General features: G+C 46.5%; 1 protein-coding gene across 3 annotated transcripts in view; it reads right to left on the bottom strand.

Moving 5' to 3' along the window:
- The window catches only part of KIF18B (kinesin family member 18B), a 30348-nt gene extending 12178 nt beyond the window's left edge, over positions 1-18170 (bottom strand). For 2 of the 3 annotated variants that reach the window (XR_013978546.1, XM_080976645.1), the window contains exons 1-8: positions 16200-16259; positions 10831-11161; positions 7528-7685; positions 4768-4872; positions 3913-4023; positions 1590-1787; positions 603-779; positions 402-476 (exon numbers count right to left, since the gene is read on the bottom strand). Coding sequence is in view for 2 of the 3 variants with exons in the window: in XM_080976645.1 (XP_080832771.1) it covers positions 402-476; positions 603-779; positions 1590-1787; positions 3913-4023; positions 4768-4872; positions 7528-7685; positions 10831-11161; positions 16200-16214 (1170 nt within the window). In the remaining variant the exon portion in view is untranslated. Of the gene's footprint in view, positions 1-401; positions 477-602; positions 780-1589; positions 1788-3912; positions 4024-4767; positions 4873-7527; positions 7686-10830; positions 11162-16199; positions 16260-16581; positions 16841-17239 lie in introns of those variants that run through there. The other variant, XM_080976646.1, reaches the window with a different exon arrangement.
- Positions 18171-19345: the final 1175 nt, after the last annotated feature.

Raw genomic sequence — 19345 nt, forward strand, 5'->3', positions numbered from 1 at the left:
GTCTTGCTCTCCCGGCTTCAGCAAAAGGAACCCAAAGCCTCCTGAGCGCAACGGGAACTCGCGCAGGATAGCTGCCTGAAGTCTTTGGAGCGCACCGACCCCTCTCGCTCTCCAGGCTTCTGCGAAAGCAACGTGAAGCCTCCAGAGCGCTCCCTCTGCGCTTCAGAGGCTTCGTGTTGCTATCACTGAAGCCAAGGAGCCTGCATTCGCTACATAGGACGCACACACATTTCCCCTTAATTTTTGGAGGGGGAAAAGTGCGTCCTATAGAACGTAAAATACGGTAAGTCAACATGACTAGTAGCTATGGACTACCATATCCCCTGTGAAGAAGGCTTCATTATACGATGACCCCCCGCCCTTCCTCAGGTTCCCACCCAAAGGAAACCGGGTCTGCTTACCTCTGCTTTCAGCTGCTCACAAACTGCTGCGTATTGGCTGATATGGCAATCCACACTGACCACGTTGCTTTTCATCTGCAGGCCAGGACAAAGCACAGAAAGCAGGTAATTTTGAGATGGGGAACAGAGGTAGGCCGTTGCATTTTTGCACAAGTTGCAATTCCGGCCTGATTTAAGAGGTCGGCTTTCTCTGATACCTACTAGGAGTTTGATCTCTTTAGCTCGGTTGGCATACTTTAGGGTGTTGTAGGTGTCTTCGTAGGAAAGCGCAGAGGGGCTAACGGCGGCTATCATTATGGTCCGGCAGTTCCCACCGATAGAATCCTTTAGGAGGCGGGTAAGCTTGCTGTCCCGGTATGGAATGTGAGGCTTTTTGCCCTGTGGGCCAAAAGGGAAGCAGAGACGAAAATTGGGTTTATAAAAATCACGTTCCCACAGGAAAATGCCCACAATTCCCCTTTAATTCTTCTGTGGCGACTGCGGCTACAGTCCCAAGTGCACGCCTACCTGGAGGTAAGTCCCAGTGAAGACAGTGGGTCTTATGTCCAAGTAAACATACCTGGTGCTGATAATGCCCAGGTTGCAGGTTCGATCCCCATAAGGGACAGCTGCATTATTATTATTTATTAAAATTCATATCCTGCCTTATACCTGCAGGTCTCATATTCCTGCATTGCAGGGGGTTGGACTAGATGATCTACAGGGTCCCTTCCAACTCTACAATTCTATGCAGAATATATTGTGCTGTTAGCCTTACAACTTCACCCCCTTGTGGTGAAGCTGAAATATAATAGGGGGTGAAAAGGACTTCATTTTCAGCAGCCGAATTTTCCATGGTTTCTGCAAAATGTTTGTGTGCAGGATGGAAGAATTAGAGGGGATGTTACAGCACGACATTATTTCTTTATAAAAACAGACAATATACACTCTTCACCCGCCCCGAATCATGCTGCACATTTTCAAGCCTCTACCAGTCTGGATAACGCGATCAGATTTATTATGTTGAAAGCCTTCAAAGCATTTTTGCACACACACTTTATTATATAAAAATATGTACGCAGGAATGACTATCACTGAGTGAACTCAGATGCCCTTTAACAATGGCCAAGGATGTCCCTGAACAGTAAACCTAGGGGCAGACCACAGAAATCTAAACCCAGGGGCAGGAAGAAGTAGCAAAGGCGTTACCTTGGCATCCGCCAGGCTGTTAATGACGTTGATGAGAGCCAGCAAGGAGCGGTTGATGTTGGCCCCCTCGCGGCGGCGCTCCCCTTTGCCCTTGGTGGCAGAGGCCCGCTCTGAGCCCGCCAAGTCGATCAGACTCATCTTGGCCACCCGAAGGTCCCGGGTGATGCCCACAACGCGATCCCGTTGCTTCACATGGATCTGAAAAAGTTAAAAAGTGCTGCATCCCTTGGTGTGGGTGGGTGGTAGCGCACTGAACTTCCTGAAAAGCAGCACTGGAGACAGCCAGTTGAATCTGCGTTGGTGCTGACCTTTAAAGCCCTAAACAGCCTCGGCCCTGTATACCTGAAGGAGCATCTCCACCTCCATTGTTTGGCCTGGACATTGAGAAGTGAAGCTACAGGGAACCAGGCAGAGGGCCTTCTAGGTAGTGGAACGCCCTCCTTGTCAGGAGTTCAGCCTACACTCGAGTAGGACCCTGGCAGAGACACATGCCCGAATGGCATGTTCTCTCCCTCCTGGTCTTTTGTTCGGGAGCTTCAAAAGCTTTCTTCAGGCTGAACATCACAGCGACCGATGCCAGCCGACACTGGCACACTTAGGGATCCGCAGAGTTTGCGCATCACGCGTGACAGAACTCAGCATTTTGGCTAATCTACTTTATTTACATATAAACACATACGGAGCACTACAACATGGCTCCCTCTCTCTCTAGCATCAGACAGCAAAGAGAAAAAGAACAAAGGACAATAGTCCCACTTCACAGAACACAGTAACACAAACATCCTGTTTCTATCACTTCCCACTTTGTGGAGACAAAACATATAACATCATGTGAAAGGCAAAAAAACCCATGACTGCAATCATGGATCAGGAATTCTAACATTCCTATCAGATGTCAAGGAGATGGAGAATTACACAACACCTGAAGGCAGTCAGGAAGTTATCGGGAAGTTTTTAATGCAGTTTGAAAGCCAGTGCAAGTAGATTAATAGATACCGCTGTGGCGGGACGGTAAATGGTGTTTCCATGCACTCTTGTTTCTGTCACGGTGTCCCGTTGCACCAGAAGCGTTTTAGTCATGCTGGCCACATGACCCGGAAAGCTGTCTGCGGACAAACGCTGGCTCCCTTCGCCTGAAAGGGAGATGAGTGCTGCAACCCCAGAGTCGCCTTTGACTGGACTTAACCGTCTAGGGGTCCTTTACCTTTTTACCTACCCTACAAGAATACAGATCGGATCAAGGATCCATCTGGTCTAGCCTCCATTTTCCACAGCGGCAAGACAAAATATCTCCAGGAAGCCACACATAGGGCAACAGACCTCATGATTAAAGGCTTCAAGAGGGTTTACCTCAGCAATATACCGTATCTGTCAAAATTACAAAGACCATAGATTCCGGTGTATAAGGCGACTTTTGAACCCCGGAAAATCTTCTCCAAAGTCGGGGACTGCCTTATACACCGGGTATGGGTGGCGTGGAGCAGAGCCCCCTCCCCGCTGCTGCTGCGGCGGCTGGCGGGCTCAGCTCCGCGCCAGGAGAAAGCCGTCTGGCGCAGAGCCCACCCCCTGTTGCTGCCCAGCGTATTGGGCCACTGGGCTTATAAGACGAACCCCCAAATTGCAGCTGCCAATTTGGGGGGTCGTCTAATACCTCCTGTCGCCTAATACGCCGGAATCTACGGTAACAAAATACAGATGGTCGTTTACCCTTGCTAGATTCAACGTGCTGCCATCTGCCTTATTGCAGGGCAGATTCGAGGGTAAATCATATGCGGAACAAGTCTGCCGCTGCGGCCTGATGGAGGTAGAAACTGTCTCTCATGTCTTGTTACTCTGTCGTTTCTGCAGGGATATACGTTCAGTATTTATCATCCCTGCTATACAAAAATCTCCAGATGGGTCCGAACTTCAATCTAGAGATCACGCTAAGGATGGCCAAACTCTGTGCGACCGCAATAAAACATAGGGAACAAGCTGTGCTACCATAATGACTAAGGCCTTAAATGACAATTTTAGGTTATGTTTTAGAGATTAAGATTTAACTTATATATTTTTAACTGCTGATATATCTGCATTGCCCGTTTTAAAGGTAAAGGTAAAGGGACCCCTGACCATTAGGTCCAGACGTGGACGACTCTGGGGTTGCGGCGCTCATCTCGCTTTATTGGCCGAGGAAGCCAGCATACAGCTTCCGGGTCATGTGGCCAGCATGACTAAGCCGCTTCTGGCAAACCAGAGCAGCGCACGGAAACGCCGTTTACCTTCCCGCTGGAGTGGTACCTAACAGTTGCGTATGGTCCCTAACAATCTCTGCCACACTTACCTGGAAGACTGCATGGGAGCGTGAAGAGGTGGCATTAATGTCTGTGGGGTGCTGTGTACGGTTCAGATTTCCCCGCCTCAGCATCTCCAGGAGTTGGCCTGCCGATTTTGGCTAAAAGTCACAGGCCAGCAGAGAGAAAAACAGAGACTGTTTAGTTAGAAAATATGTGGAAAGAGTAATTTAATATTTAACTGTAAATTTATGTAACGTTATTTTTTTCTTTGTATGTGTGGGTTTAAGATACTGTATGATATCTATGAATTTCAATAAAGGATTAAAACAAATAAAAAAGTCACAGGCCAGTAGAGAGAGAGACTGTTGAGAAAAGCACGTGCAGCAGCCACAAATAGTAACTTCCCCTTCATGTTCCCACCACAACTGGAGAAATCCCTTAAGCAAGTGATGGGCTCTTTAATTACATATATATAAATATATAAAAAGGTAAAGGTAAAGGACCCCTGACAGTTAAGTCCAGTCGCAAATGACTCTGGGGTTGCAGCGCTCATCTCGCTTTACTGGCTGAGGGAGCCGACGTTTGTCCACAGACAGTTTTTCTGGGTCATGTGGCCAGCATGACTAAGCCGCTTCTGGAGAAACCAGAGCAGCGAACGGAAACATCGTTTACCTTCCTGCCAGAGCGGTACCTATTTATCTACTTGTACTTTGACGTGCTTTCGAACTGCTAGGTTGGCAGGAGCAACGGGAGCTCACCCCGTCGCGGGGATTCGAACCGCCGACCTTCCGATCGGCAAGCCCTAGGCTCTGTGGTTTAACCCACAGCGCCAACCGCGTCCCTATATGCATATATACCCCCCCCCAATATTGTCCTCCCTGCAAGGCAATCATCATACCCACCTGGTGATAAGACAGCCCTTGTACCACGACCCCTTTCTCTGGGTCCTCCTGAATGGCCAGCGGGCCCTTCGGTTCCAACAGGTCGTGGATCTGCTCGTTGTACACCTGGAAGAAAGGATCGGGCTTCGATACAGTGCATCTAAGTCTCCTGGGGGTCAGCACTCCAGAAGTGGCTTTCTGGCTGGGGCAGAGCCGCTAGTTTTCCAGCAGGTGTGTCGCTGTCCCTCACTGGGAGATGAAGTTGGTGAGGTGCAAATACCCTAGCAGAGCCAATCTGGTGTTCCTGCTGGGGTGTTTGCTCCAACCCCTATCATGCCTGGAAAATCAGCTTGAAGATGTAGCTAAGAGCACAACTCCCTCCTGATCTAAGCAGCAAGAGAGTCACCACTTGCTGTTTCAGGCTGCAGGCAATTACTCATGTTTCTTAAATTCAGATATACCAGTCAATCAGTTTTCGGGGGCATCTAGTGATCTGATGTGGGCAGGGAGGGAACTAAAAAGTTCATTCATTCTCTGCCGATTAAAAAGTAGCTTCATCCAATTCTGATGAAGCCTGACGTGCAAAACCAGGGCAGGGCCTCCCCAGCCCTGGTGCCGGCATCGTGGCCAAAAATTAGTGGCCAAAATTGTGGAAACCCTTTGGAAAAAGTGTATTTCTGAGGTTTGATGGCTCATAAGACCACTTATTTTTGGAGTGATACCATAAAATTATATATCAATGGAGAGATATTTTAATGAAGAGTGTAATGCAACAAAGTTTGTTCAATCACCTGTATTCTATCAAAAGTTATAGCCAAAGAACCAGAAAAAGGAAGCACAACTTGCTTACGCTGATATGGAGGAGCTTTCCTACATTTGAACATAGCCAATGGGCATGAGAGTTTAGAGAGCCAATCAGGTGTTATGAGCCACCAAACCTCAGAAATACACTTTCCCCAAAAGGTTTCCACAATTTTGCCCACGAGTGTACCAACCCTGTTAGCAAAATATATTTTTGATTTTTAATGTATCTGGCTGTTTTAATGGTAGTTTCATCTGTGCCTCTAGTTCGGGTAGGTTACCCCAAATACTTTGTAGAAACAAGGCAACACATATGGGGAAACAAACCATCAACTGGAAAGTTTTCCAGATTTTTAAATTATTTTTTTTTTGAGGGAGGAAAGCCAAAGCAGATCGCAAGCAAACAAGAGCACCCGTCCGTGGAACGGCCTTGCCAAAATCACAGCAGCTAACGGTGGGCGTATCTCTCACCGTTACAGGCATGGCACGCTACCCTGTAAAAAACGGGGCTCCCTTTGAACCAGGGAACGCACTAGATGGAAGTTCTGCCAACCAACTAGATATTACAGGTCTGAGCTGCACTTCGTATGCCACGGGCAGGAGCCCAAGGACTGCAACAAGCTGGGCCGCAGTGATTAATTGATTAATTAGTTAGATCAATTGCTTCGAAGCTTTTAATCAACTAAAAAGGTGCCTCCAATTAATCAGGCAGCTGGTTGGTTTTTTTAAAAATGTAATTTTTAAACACAATTCACTTATGGAAACTGTAGGTGGCAAGCACCCTCTTCCAATGGCCTTTTTCCTCTTCTGAGATGATGTCTCCTGCAACATGTGTGCATGATCCAATATCAAAGAGCTTTCTTTGACGGTGTCTCTGTGCTTTCCTTCTGTGCCACATCTGGGATGGTGGGGAACCTGTGGCCTTCCAGATGTTGGTGGACTCCACCTCCCAGCATCCTTCACCATCAGCCATGCTGGCAAAGGCTGATGGGAGTTGGATTCCAATAACATCTGGAGGGCCACAGAGTCCCTGCTGCATTCCATATTGTTCCAGAGATTCCTCTAAATCAGAAGTCTTGCTTTCTGCAAATGGAAAGTGCTGTTTTACTGGCACATGGTTATTTGTCACAGCCCCCAAAAGGTGTCCCTCTCGTGTCAGAGATGTAGCGTCTTACCCATTTGCAAAATTTATCAATAGATTAATCGATTATTCATCATTTAAAATGCCTTTAATCAGGTTGCAGCCCCAGGAGAGAAAACACGCACAAGACATTTTTGATTGTAGCTAAGCTGGTATGAAACTTGCCTTCAGTGCCTTGATAACACATAGAATCATAGAACTGGAAGAATGGAAGGGACCCCGTGGGTCATCTAGTCCAACCCCCTGCAACGGACATTTTCCTGCGTTGGACCCCATCTGAACTATACATTTAAATGAGCATCATGCCACTTTAAAAAGTCACTTCCTTCCCCCCTAAGAATCCTGGGAACTGGAGTTTGTTGACGGTGCTGAGAGTTTTTAGAAGACCCCTATTCCCCTCCCAGAGCTACAATTCCTGGACTGGTTTAACAAACAATTGCTCTTCTAATAAATAAACAAAAATAAAATAAACCCAACACTTTTAACAGGCTATAAGATTATTTAATGGCCAAAGGCATGATTAAAGAGGAATGTTTTTGCCTGGCGCTTAAAGGCACGTAATGACGCCACCAGGAGAGCCTCTCTGGGGAAAGCGTTCCACAGATGGGGAGCCACCACAGAAAAGGCCCTGTTCTCACATATTTGCTACTTCAGGCAGCCCTTCTGAAGAGAACAAGACCAAAGGCAAACCCAGAATTTCCACTTGCCTATCTGTATGCGTGGAGGTCAAACTGCAAAACTGGGTTCCTGCTAGGGGCGGTCTGTCCTCTGCTATGAACACTGCATCTCTCTGCAGCCTAAGGTAGAAAGAAGCTGTAAGAAATGGGAGAGGGTGATACCTCCTGGTAGGAGACGAGGACCTCGCAGTGCTTATCCTCCTTCCTGGCCTCTATTTGCTTGTATAGCTCTTCCATGGTGAAGTACATGATGCCCGGTTCCTTCTCCGATCCCAGCATGGTGTGGGTCTTCCCTGCACCCGTCGCACCGTAGGCAAACACTGGAAGAGAAGGAGGCCACAGCCACTGAGTCAGCCCCTAAGTGTCAGGGATGTGCATTGAACCACCTGGATCACTAACAGATGCCGGAAGGCTGTTCAGATCCTGGGGCCAACATACAGTGGTACCTTGGTTCTCAAGCTTAATCCGTTCTGGAAGTCCGTTCCAAAACCAAAGCGTTCCAAAACCAAGGCGCGCTTACCCGTAGAAAGTAATGCAAAACGGATTAATCCGTGCCAGACTTTAAAAAACAACCCCTAAAACAGCAATTTAACATGAATTTTACTATCTAACGAGACCATTGAGCCATAAAATAAAAGCAATGAACAATGTACTGCATTCACACAATCAATCAGTAGCTTAACTGGGTTCCACACAGTCACAAAAACAAAACAAAAAAGAGCCACAAAAACGCAAAACAAATAGCAAAAACAGACAGACCTCAGCGTAACACTCAAAACGGAAGCGTGGCACTCAAATCGGAAGCGTAACACTCAAAATGGAGCATGTTCAGCTTCTGAAAAAAAGTTCACAAACCAGAACACTTACTTCCAGGTTTGCAGTGTTTGGGTTCCAAGTTGTTTTGAGTACCAAGGCGTTTGAGAACCAAGGTACCACTGTACCTGAAGGAGGATCTCTCCTGCTCCAGTCATCTTTGAGGGTCACACAGTCCCGGTTAGTATTTCCAGTAAATAAAAATCAGTTTCCATGCTAGACACCAGTGTTGTCTGGACCGGGCAATGCCCCTGCCATCTGGTTCACTGAGAGTCATGGCCAACATTCAAAATTTGCCAGGTACATTTTGCACCTGGCTATCAGCCCCTTGCAACCAAGTGAAGATGCCCAGGCGCTAAGATGTCTGCCAGCCGCCTCCAGGCATCTGGAGGTGCCTGCCTGGGAATTCTTGGGTCTCTACTGTTTTCACACACTATAACAATACATCCTGTAGAATTCTACCCGTTATATCTGCACAATCGGAAGCAAAAAGTCATATTGAAATATACAACTTTTGAGCCAGAAAGGGCAACTAGGTATTCCATTTCGCTGACTGTAACGCTGGTTTAAGGAGCCATTTGCAGTCTAGCTTATATATCTGAGTTTCTAACACTGGCCAACGGTGGCTTCCAGTTCCGTTCCATAAGTGCCAAATGGCGTCTCTTTCTAGTCTAGTGGTTCCCAACTTTTTTTGGCAATGCTCCACCTAAGCATCTCTAAAATCCTGATGCCCCACCCCCCGGACATATACCATATTTTTCGCGGTATAAGACGCACCAGACCACAAGACGCACCTAGTTTTTGGAGGAGGAAAACAAGAAAAAAAATGTTCTGAATCTCAGAAGCCAGAACAGCAAGAGGGATCGCTGCGCAGTGAAAGCAGCAATCCCTCTTGCTGTTCTGGCTTCTGGGATAGCTGCACAGCCTGCATTCGCTCCATAAGACGCACACACATTTCCCCTTACTTTTTAGGAGGGAAAAAGTGAGTCTTATAGAGCAAAAAATACGGTAATTCTGATTATTCAAAAGGTGAACTCCTATTCACGTGGAGAAAGCCTAAAAGGCTATTAACTTGGTCTAAACAAGCTTCCAAAGAATTGTGATCGAAGTTTAATACTTTAGATACACTTACCATTTGTATTTAGAGTTCTATAGCAGTAATTATTATATTTGCCTTGCTTATAAAGCACGGGACCCACGAGAAAGCGTCATACATTCCCTGGCTGATAAATTGCGAATTTCCCAAGGTAGATACCCACCGATCACCAGTGCTCAAAGCAGGTAGCAGCCCAAAAGACTGCACTGAAAAATGGCAACTGCTCCAAATGAACAGCTTTGGAGCGGTTGCATTCAGGGGGAAATTCCAAAACTGTTGACTGAGACCTCTCGGAGCGCTACTCCCCCTGAATGCGCTCAGTGTATTTTCTGTTTAGATAACCTCTCCATTATCACCAGCTGACCGCTGTGTACATTCCGATTTTAATTTTAAAAATGTGTGTCACAATATAGACCTTACTTTTCTGTGTTTAACACGCCCCCATGTATAAGACTCAAATTTAAGAAAATATGAGGAGATGGCACAGAGTTGTTGTGCTTTTCTTGGGGGGGTTTACCCAGGGTTGTTGAGCGTCCTTTGGGGGGATTGCCAAAAATTGCTCACCTGCACGCGCCGCAAAATCCGCCTCTCGTCTGCCCCTCGCCGGCAGAAGCTGCCCATCACCCGCCCAATTACAGCAGCAACAGCCAATCAACACCAGCCACTGACGCAGCAACCAATAACACGCCCAATAGCCGCTGACAGCCGCGGCAGCAACCAATCAAACATCCACCCTATGCACTATCCATGTATAGGACGCCCCCAACTTTTTAGCATAATTTTTAAAGAAAGAAACCTAGTCTTATACAGTCATACCTCGGGTTGAAAGAACTTCGGGATAAGTATTTTCGGGATGGCACTGCAGTGACCCGGAAGTAATGGAGCGCGTTACTTCCGGGTTTCGCCGCTCGCGCATGCACAGGCGGTCAAAATGACGTCATGCGCATGTGCGGAAGCGCTGAATCGCAACCCGCGCACGTTGCGTTCGCTTCTGGATGCGAACAGGGCTCCGGAACAGATCCCGTTCGCATCCAAAGATACCACTGTACATGGAAAAGTACAGTATTTATATACTGTATGTGAGGTCCCTAGAACCATAATAAATGCAAAAAATTCGCTGTTAATAACTCATTCTCGAACTGCCTCCCTTAAAAATCAAATTGCCTCCCTGTGGGGCGTGTGCCCCACATTGGGAACCACGGCTCTAGCCTTTATCTATGGTGTCAGGCCACGGCACGGCCTTGAAGAAGAAGAGGAGTTTGGATTTGATATCCCGCCTTTCACTCCCTTTTTTAAGGAGTCTCAAAGCGGCTAACATTCTCCTTTCCCTTCCTCCCCCACAACAAACACTCTGTGGGGTGAGTGGGGCTGAGAGACGTCAAAGAAGTGTGACTGGCCCAAGGTCACCCAGCAGCTGCATGTGGAGGAGCGGAGACACGAACCTGGTTCCCCAGATTACGAGACTGCCGCTCTTAACCACTACACCACACTGGCTCTCAAGACTGCCTGTCTCGACGGCAGAGCCAAGAGAAGCCCAATCCCTTCAGCCTCCTTACCCGAACAGTTGTAGCCATTCAGAACACCGTCCAGGATCTCTTTGGTCGTATTCTCAAACACCTCTGCTTGGGTAGCGCTCTCGCCGAACACCCGGTCAAAAGCGAACGTCAGGTTCTTGCCTTTCCTTTTCGACGGAGGGTCCTGAGCTTGGGCGAAGACCCCCGGCGGGCTGGCTTCCTCAGGATCAAACACCAACATACAGTCTCCGACCACCCGCACCACGCTTTGGCGGTTCCCCTCCCGCTCGCGGGGGGTCTGCGGCCGCACCCGCACCACTACCGCCACGCTGCCCTCTCCGGCGGGCGAGACGTGCGCCATGGCTTCAGGGCTCTGTGTCAAAGAGAGGACATTTTTGTTAGGGATTGTAGGACAAGACCTGCCAAGAAAAACAAAGAATTTATTTACGTATGCTACAACAGCGGCAAGAGTCTTGCTAGCACAAGGATGGAAGAATGAGGAAATCCCAACGAAAGAACAGTGGCAAGAAAAACTGACAAGTTAGGCAGAGTTGGCTAAATTGACATATAAATTGGGGACAAGGACAACTGTGGCTTCAAGGAAGAATGGGAGCTTCTAAAAAGACAACAAAATGAACTGGACTCCTTGGCAGGTTTTGAATAAACATACATAAATTTATTGGTTGATAACATGTTAGATAGATAATGTAAGGATATGTACAATTTTATAACATGCAGAGAATAACATGTGCGGAGAAATCAGAGAGAGGAGCTGAGGGAAGTCTTTGGGGGGGGAGGGGAGGGGAGGGACGGATGAAAGGGAGGGGGAACGGGGGGGGAAATAATGTACGCTATTATATGGTTTGATAATTTGTTATGTTGAAATTCCTAATAAAAATATTTTAAAGAGAGAGGACAGGAGCATGTCAACATGCGCAGCGCCAGAGTCTTCACATCCCTGTTGATTCTGAGCGGGTGCTGAATTGCTCTCGAAGAAACTCTCCAAACCTGGCCACATCCACATTCCTCGTTTAAAACAATATCGTACCACTTAAAAAAGATAGGACTTCCCCCGGGAACTGTAGCGTGTTGAGAGTTATTAAAGGTAAAGGTAAAGGTACCCCTGACTGTTAGGTCCAGTCGCAGACGACTCTGGGGTTGCGTGATCATCTCGCTCTATATGCTGATGGAGCCGGCGTTTGTCCGCAGACAGCTTCTGGGTCATGTGGCCACCATGACCAAGCTGCTTCTGGTGATCCAGAGCAGCACACGGAAACGCTGTTTACCTTCCCGCTGGAGCCTTGAATGGTGGTCAGGGGTGCCATGGGCAACGCTGGCCTCTATCCCTCTTTCCTTCCCTCCCTCCTCTGATGCCCTCTCACATCTTTGCCTCCCAAAGGCTTGTCCAGCTGTTTGCTGCAGCAGCCCTGTCTACAAGCTCCCCAGGCAAATGATGCCTCTGGGGCCAGGCCAGGGGTTGCTGAAGCCAGGAGCTGAGACAGCCTCGGGGCAAGCAGGCAAGTGGGTGAGGAAGTCCAGTAAGTCTGCCAGCCCTTGCTGTTGAGAAATGGACAGACAAGTCGGAGGCCGGGCAGGCAGGCAGGTACTGCGCCAGCCTTACTTGGGCTTGCTGTGTGCAATGCCTGCCTGGGAGCTGAGTGTCCGGTGCTGAAGGAGAGCCTTTCCGCCATGCAGGCCTGACAGCTCCTGCTGCTGCCACCCAAAGTAAGGTGCTGGCCTCACCTTTGACCAGTCTCCATTGGGCCACTAGGGTCATGGGCATCCTTTTCCCAGGCTCCTGTGGGGCGGCTTGAGAAGGTGGTGGTGGGAGCAGCTTGGAGGACTCCCAAGGAGAGGGAAGGAGGCTGAGGGAACATTCCACAAGGGAGGGTGTTCAAAAAAAAGGGTGAGAGGCTCCCATCTCTGTAGGCAAAGGGTGACATAACTGGGCTCCTGAGCCCCACAGGGGTGCCGCAGAAAGAACGTGGTTGGTCAAGGGAGCTGTGGACTCAAAAAGGTAGAAAACCTCTGTCCCAGTTGGTTTAACAATCCATCCTTCTTCCCAGGGAACTACAGTCATACCTTAGGTTGAATGCGCCTCGGTTTTAGCGCGTTCGAGTTGTGCTCTGCGGCAACCCGGAAGTAACGGAGTGTGTTACTTCCGGGTTTCACCGCTTGCGCATGCGCAGACACTCAAAATGACGTCACGTGCATGCGCAGAAGCAGTGAAAAGCGACATGCGCAGACTTGCCATCACTAGTTACGTTTGCTTCTAGATGTGAACGGTACTCCGGAACAGGTACCACTGTATAGGAATTATAGCTCTGGGAGAGGAAGAATGCTGGTGGTCAACAAAAGAGGTTTAAAGACTGCCTCAAGGCAAATTTTAAAAAAATGTAGTATAAACACCAACAATTGGGAAACACTGGCCTGCGAGCGCTCCAATTGGAGAACAGCCTTTACCAAAGGTTTCATGGGCTTTGAAGACACTCGAACTTAGGATGCAAGGGAGAAACGTGCTAAGAGGAAGGCACACTTGGCCACACCGTGGTCAATTCCTGCCTGGAAACCTATGCCCCCACTGTGGAAGGACATGTGGATCCAGAATTGGCCTCCACAGTCACTTACGGACTCATTGTTAAAATCGTGTTTATGGAAGACAATCTTACTCGGCTACGAGTGATCGCCAAAGAAGAAGGAGGAGTCACCTAACAAAGGGGAAAGCCATGATTGCTTATAGTGGTATGATACTTCTGTAAATGTATAGTGCAGTTGGGAACCCTGGGGACATGCATACACGAGTCAACTAAGTTTGCATAAGGAGATGATGGTGAGATAAACAAATTGCAATTTCATATGTCATCTATTCATTCACAGAGAAAAACCATTCTGCTCCAGTAAGCAGGGAAGTAGCAAATAACCAGCCACATGCCAGCTAACCACCTAACTCTCCTCGGAGTCCTTCACAATGTCTCAACAACCTTCCTGAAGTTCAGAGCCCAGCAACTGAAAACAGGATGATAAATTTGTCTTGCTTTAATGCTACTAAGGCAACAAATTTACAGCCCTGTTCAGCCACAAGGGATTAACGGCCAAAGGCACTCATTGATTGATTGTACCGGCTAATCAATGCATTCATTTGTTGCAAGATTATAAATGTGGGTTTTAATAACAGCTGTCCTCTCTGAAAAGAGCAATCACTTCTGACGGCTTTGTAGTAAGGCAGTGCCTTCACTTCTACTTCGGGATTCAGGCCATGTTCACAAAATCGTTTCCAAAGGGCTCAATTTATGTCTTAAGGGACAGATCGGAGCAGATCAGAAACATCCTGAAACTGAGGAAAATGGGAAATGTCTAGCGGGGGCCACACGTGGTTGAAAGGAAGTGCTGTGCAAAGTCACCATTTAGCAATTCTGAGAACTGCAAATCCAACATTTTGGAATTCCTTTCAAGGGGAAAGCTGAAAACAAAAACTGAAGTCTAATGGATTAATACTTTGAATCATTGCTTTCAAAATCTATTCATCAAATCTGTTATATATATATATATATATTCTAAAGGGACGCGGGTAGTGCTGTGGGTTAAACCACAGAGCCTAGGACTTGCCGATCAGGTCGGCAGTTCAAATCCCCGCGACGGGGTGAGCTCCCGTTGCTCGGTCCTTGCTCCTGCCAACCTAGCAGTTCAAAAGCACGTCAAAGTGCAAGTAGATAAACAGGTACTGCTCCGGCGGGAAGGTAAATGGCGTTTCCGTGCGCTGCTCTGGTTCGCCAGAAGCAGCTTAGTCATGCTGGCCACATGACCTGGAAGCTGTACGCCGGCTCCCTCGGCCAATAAAGCGAGATGAGTGCCGCTACCCCAGAGTCGGTCACGACTGGACCTAATGGTCAGGGGTCCCTTTACCGTTACCTATATATATCCTGGTTTTCTACCACTATCTGTTGTTATATTTTGGCATGGCCTATCATATTTAACAGAGGGAATATGAGCAGCACGTTTTTGGAATCACAGAAGTTTGAAGGGACCCTAAGGGACATCTGGTCCAACCCCCTGCAAGGCAGGAATATGCAGCTGTCCATTCCGATGATTGAACCTCCAACCATGGCATTATCAGCACCACACTTTAACCAACTGAACTATCCACATCTTAAACTGCATTTGATTCTTGTTCTTATTATTTATATTTTAAGCTGTTGTGGCCTGAGCCAACATCACTGTGTGATGGGGGCCGAATAGACAAGGCTGCAATCCTAAATCCACTTACTGGGAGTAAGCCCCATTTAATTCAATAGGGTTTACTTCTGATAAGATATTCTTAGGGTTGCAATGTCAGTAAGCAAATAAATAAAAAGCAGTTTTTGTATGGCAGTCATGTTTTTAGCAGTGGTGCAGAGGACTGCAACAGGATTAGCAAAAATCAAGTATCTGCTAGAGTAAAGCTATCATTGGATAAAATACATTTGCCCCTGCATTTAAAAATACCAGGGGACTGGGAATATCTGGAATGATCCTGTATCACCAAGTGGCTTAGCACCGTTGGTCAAGTCAATATAGATTAGTTCAGTCCTTCATTCTCTAAAATTAATAAGCTGGTATCAGGATATTTTCATATGTTCGCAAATGGAAGGGAAGCAAAAACATACAGATATTGTGTTTTACACTAAGGGACAAACAGCAGCTTGAGTGTGGAGAATTATGTGGACTGGGAAAACAGCGTAAGAGGGGAAAGTTAACCCTCTCACTCTCTGAACCTGGGTCCTAATCTGAACCCCCTATCTCAGGGCAGCTAATAACATTTATAAAAACAGACAAACCAAAAAGCCCCAGGAGATCCTGTTCACAGGTCTCCCACGACAGTTTGGCTTGAAATGTATATTATATTTGATGTGTGGTGAACATTCTAAACGCAGACTGTGGTCTGTGGTGCTCTGTTCAGAAAATCCAAGGAGATGTTGCAGAATAGCCACAAAATACATATTTTTGGCCCTATACTGGATTTGTTTCTTCTGAAGAAACATGAGGCTATTTTGAGGATGGTCAGATCAAACAGGCTAACAAGGCTAATTTCCCCCCGGGGGGGGGGGGGGTAACCAGCAGCTTGGCCTTAGGGCACGATTTCCTTTTTCATATGTCACTAGTTTTTACAACAATCCCCATGCAAGAGGGGTCGGGGGAATACTCATTTTTAAATTCATATAACCCAGGAGCAAAAATGAGTGCTTGTTCAGCATAGAACCCCCTACCCCCCCCAAAAAAAAGATTATTACACGATCCACTGACATTCCTGGCAATGTTCAAGTGGTCTCAGGCTCAGGGAGCTTGAGAACCTGTTTTATAATATTGTTTTGCGGTTGTGAAAGACGGTCTGTTGGATCCCTCGCCCCTTGGTGAGGTCTTCATGCAAAACCTACCCCAGTGCCTCCCATTAGTTGCCAACGTTTTAACCAGCCCCTGCTCCTATGCCTTTAAACGGCAGCTTGAATACCAAGAGCCTGTCGGGGAGTTTTCTTTCTTTCTTTCTTCGCAACATGGAGATCCATCAAGGGCAGGATGATCCTCAGACATTGATAGATCTCCACGTTGTATAAAACTTCCCGATCTGTTTTCTGCGCATTGCAGCCGCCGAAGGCACTAAAAGCAGGAAAGGCTGTTCAGTCGACGATGCAAGATAATCCTCGTACCGTGTGGTCACCAGACAGAATCCTATATTATATACAGTATATTTTTCTCGGCCCCCCCCCACGGCAATAAAAATCAAGCACCACTAAACACATTCTTTCTATGTCCCCTTACCGAGATCCTGCACGCAGTTCTGCCTCCTTCGACTCGCCAGTTCAAATCTCCCGGCCACGCCCCTTCGCCCGCTTCCCATTGGTGAACTGGCCTACCACGCGCGCCTCTGGACTTCTTGTAATTGGTCGGTCTGTTCCTTTGGCGAGGACAAAAATACTGTAGAGGCGGCCGGCCTTTCGCTAGGCATGCTGGGAGTAGTAGTTTCGGTTAGGCTTGGGGGGATGCGAGGGAACTGCTTAAGCTGGCTTTTTGCTGCAACCTGTAGAGAAACAGTAGTGTGATAGGAATTTTGAGGTCTTAGATATATGGTAATGTTCATAAGTGTACCAACCAAGCACATACATAGATCAGCACAGGAAGACCGACCTGGAACCATTTTTGATTCCCAAACTGTCCCAAACTGACCAAATGTTTTCTCTGTAAGGTCAAAGGAAAATGGAAAAGCCTCTCCATTGTCTTTTCCTTCACAAACCCTGTGTTTGTTTCTTTTTTAAATAATTTTTATTGATTTTAACATATAAATTTTAACATATAATTGATTTTAACATATAAATACCACACAACTTTATCACTTATACAATCTTTTTAGACTTCCATCAGCACCTCTGGAAATCCACCGTTATAATCACTTCTTCTGCATTACTCAGTTTTATATTACCTTTAAATCTCTTAACAAATCATCCTCCGCTTTATCCATTTTTGTAATAATTCCAATAATACTCCTCACAAAACTTCTTGCAAACCTACAAGCGTCGTCTGATCTTCACAAATACTTTTCAAATAGTCTGTAAATTTACTCCAGTCTTCTGTGAATTTCTGGTCGCGCCGATTTCAAATCCTTCCTGTTAGTTTATCCAGTTCTGCATAGTCCATTAATTTCATCCTCCATACACAAATCCTGTCTTAAGGATATGTCTGTGTTTGAATAGGGTGAGCCTGTGACCTGGCCCAGGAACTAAGTATTTATCATTACAAAAGACTGGCCAGGCTCCCCAGGCAACCCAATCAAGTAACCTGCCAGACAGGAAATAAACAAGGACAGGAGAAAAACAACATTCAAATTTCTGTTTTAGACCGCCTTTTCTGTGATGTAGGTATGATGTTTCGGGGGGTGGTCTTGATCTACAGGGTGGCAATTTCAAAAGTCTATTTAAGGCCTTGTGCACCATTGTTCTGGGTTCCTCCTCCCTCCTTCGTGTGGTGAGTGAGGACCCTGTAGCAACAGATCAATAAAGATCGGGCTTACTAGCTGCTTTGCTTCTCAATATTCTCTGGTTGGCCTCTGTTATTTTCTCCTACCAATAGGGAACCTACATAAGGACTCTATATGGGCTCTTGGATACCCTACAAGGGAAAAGGGCAATTTTTGTTTACAACAGTAGCACAGTACAACACTGGGGGAAGAATACCCCTGGATAATGTGTCTTGATATGGAAACATATGGGTATATAGCAATACCATTTAAAAATATTGTTGCAAAAGTCGGGTGGCAAGAGTCTGTGTGGTTCCAGGAAAATCACCTGGGGACTGTGCTCTTTTGGAGAATTGAGACACGTGGATACTGTCGTAGCTTTAAGAAATGTGGTTTATTTACCTCTTTATGCCTTCAGTCTGCATGGAGGGAGTCCAGATTCTAGAACACAGTCATTTCTTTTCCCCCCTTTCCAATAATTTTTTATTGTTTTCTTTACACATACAATTGTAATACACATAAATCACATTATTACCTTATCTCTGCCGAGCTTATGACCTCCCTCCACCCTTTCAGTGAGTACCCTATGTTTTCTTATATCGCGTATTCTATTTATTTAACTTATATCTGCTATACGTTGTAAGAGTTATAAGAGGAATTTACTCAAACTTTCTTGATACTTCTGTTCATCCTGGTCTCGAATTCTTCCCGTCAATCTGGCTAGTTCAGCGTAGCTCATCATCTTCACCTGCCATTCCGCAATGGTAGGTATTTCTTGTATTTTCCAATTCTGGGCCAGCATATTTCTTGCTGCAGCTGTGGCATACATAAAAATTATTTGGTCCATCTTTTTAATTTCTTTCTCCATCAACCCCAACAGAAAGGCTTCAGGTTTTATGGGGAAAGTATATTTTAAAATTTTCTTGAGTTCATTATAGATTAATTCCCAAAAATTATTCACTTTACCACAGGAGAACACGGTCATTTCAAGCAGAGGTTGTTCCCTACAGTAGTGCAGTTCCCTCCAGTCTTAGGGCATCTCTCCTCATTCTGCAGTTCCTCAAAACAGCCTCCTTTTTTTCGCTTGTATTCTAATGCTCAGTTCTGTGGATGCTTCGAAGTACTAATGGTTAATTCGCAGGGAAACCAAAATGCTTGCTTACAAAGCTATTGAACTACCAACCTTACTGTGCGCTTGTGAAACATGGTCCACTTATAAACTCTTATCCCCAACTCCTTAAAAGATTTCATCAACAGTGTCTCCAGAAAAATTTACGCATCACTTGGGAAGACAGGCGAACTAATGCAGTGTACTGGAAGAAGCAAAGATCTTTAGTTCTCTTAGAATGGCAATGGCACCTGGTAAGTTGTGGGTGAACATATCAGACGACACAGCGATTCTTCAAACAGCTCTTGTTTATTCACAAGCCAGAACAGAACAGAACTGAAGGGTTCAGCCAGCCTGCTTATATAGAGCTCCAGTACAACACAACTGTAACAGCTTTCTGTAACTATCCAATCACTGAACGTCACTTTCAATCCCTTATTTGCATATACAGATGGGTAGCCGTG

Source organism: Podarcis pityusensis (genome assembly GCF_964106645.2).
Source record: "Podarcis pityusensis genome assembly, chromosome: 13".
Classification (NCBI taxonomy): Eukaryota; Metazoa; Chordata; class Lepidosauria; order Squamata; family Lacertidae; genus Podarcis; species Podarcis pityusensis.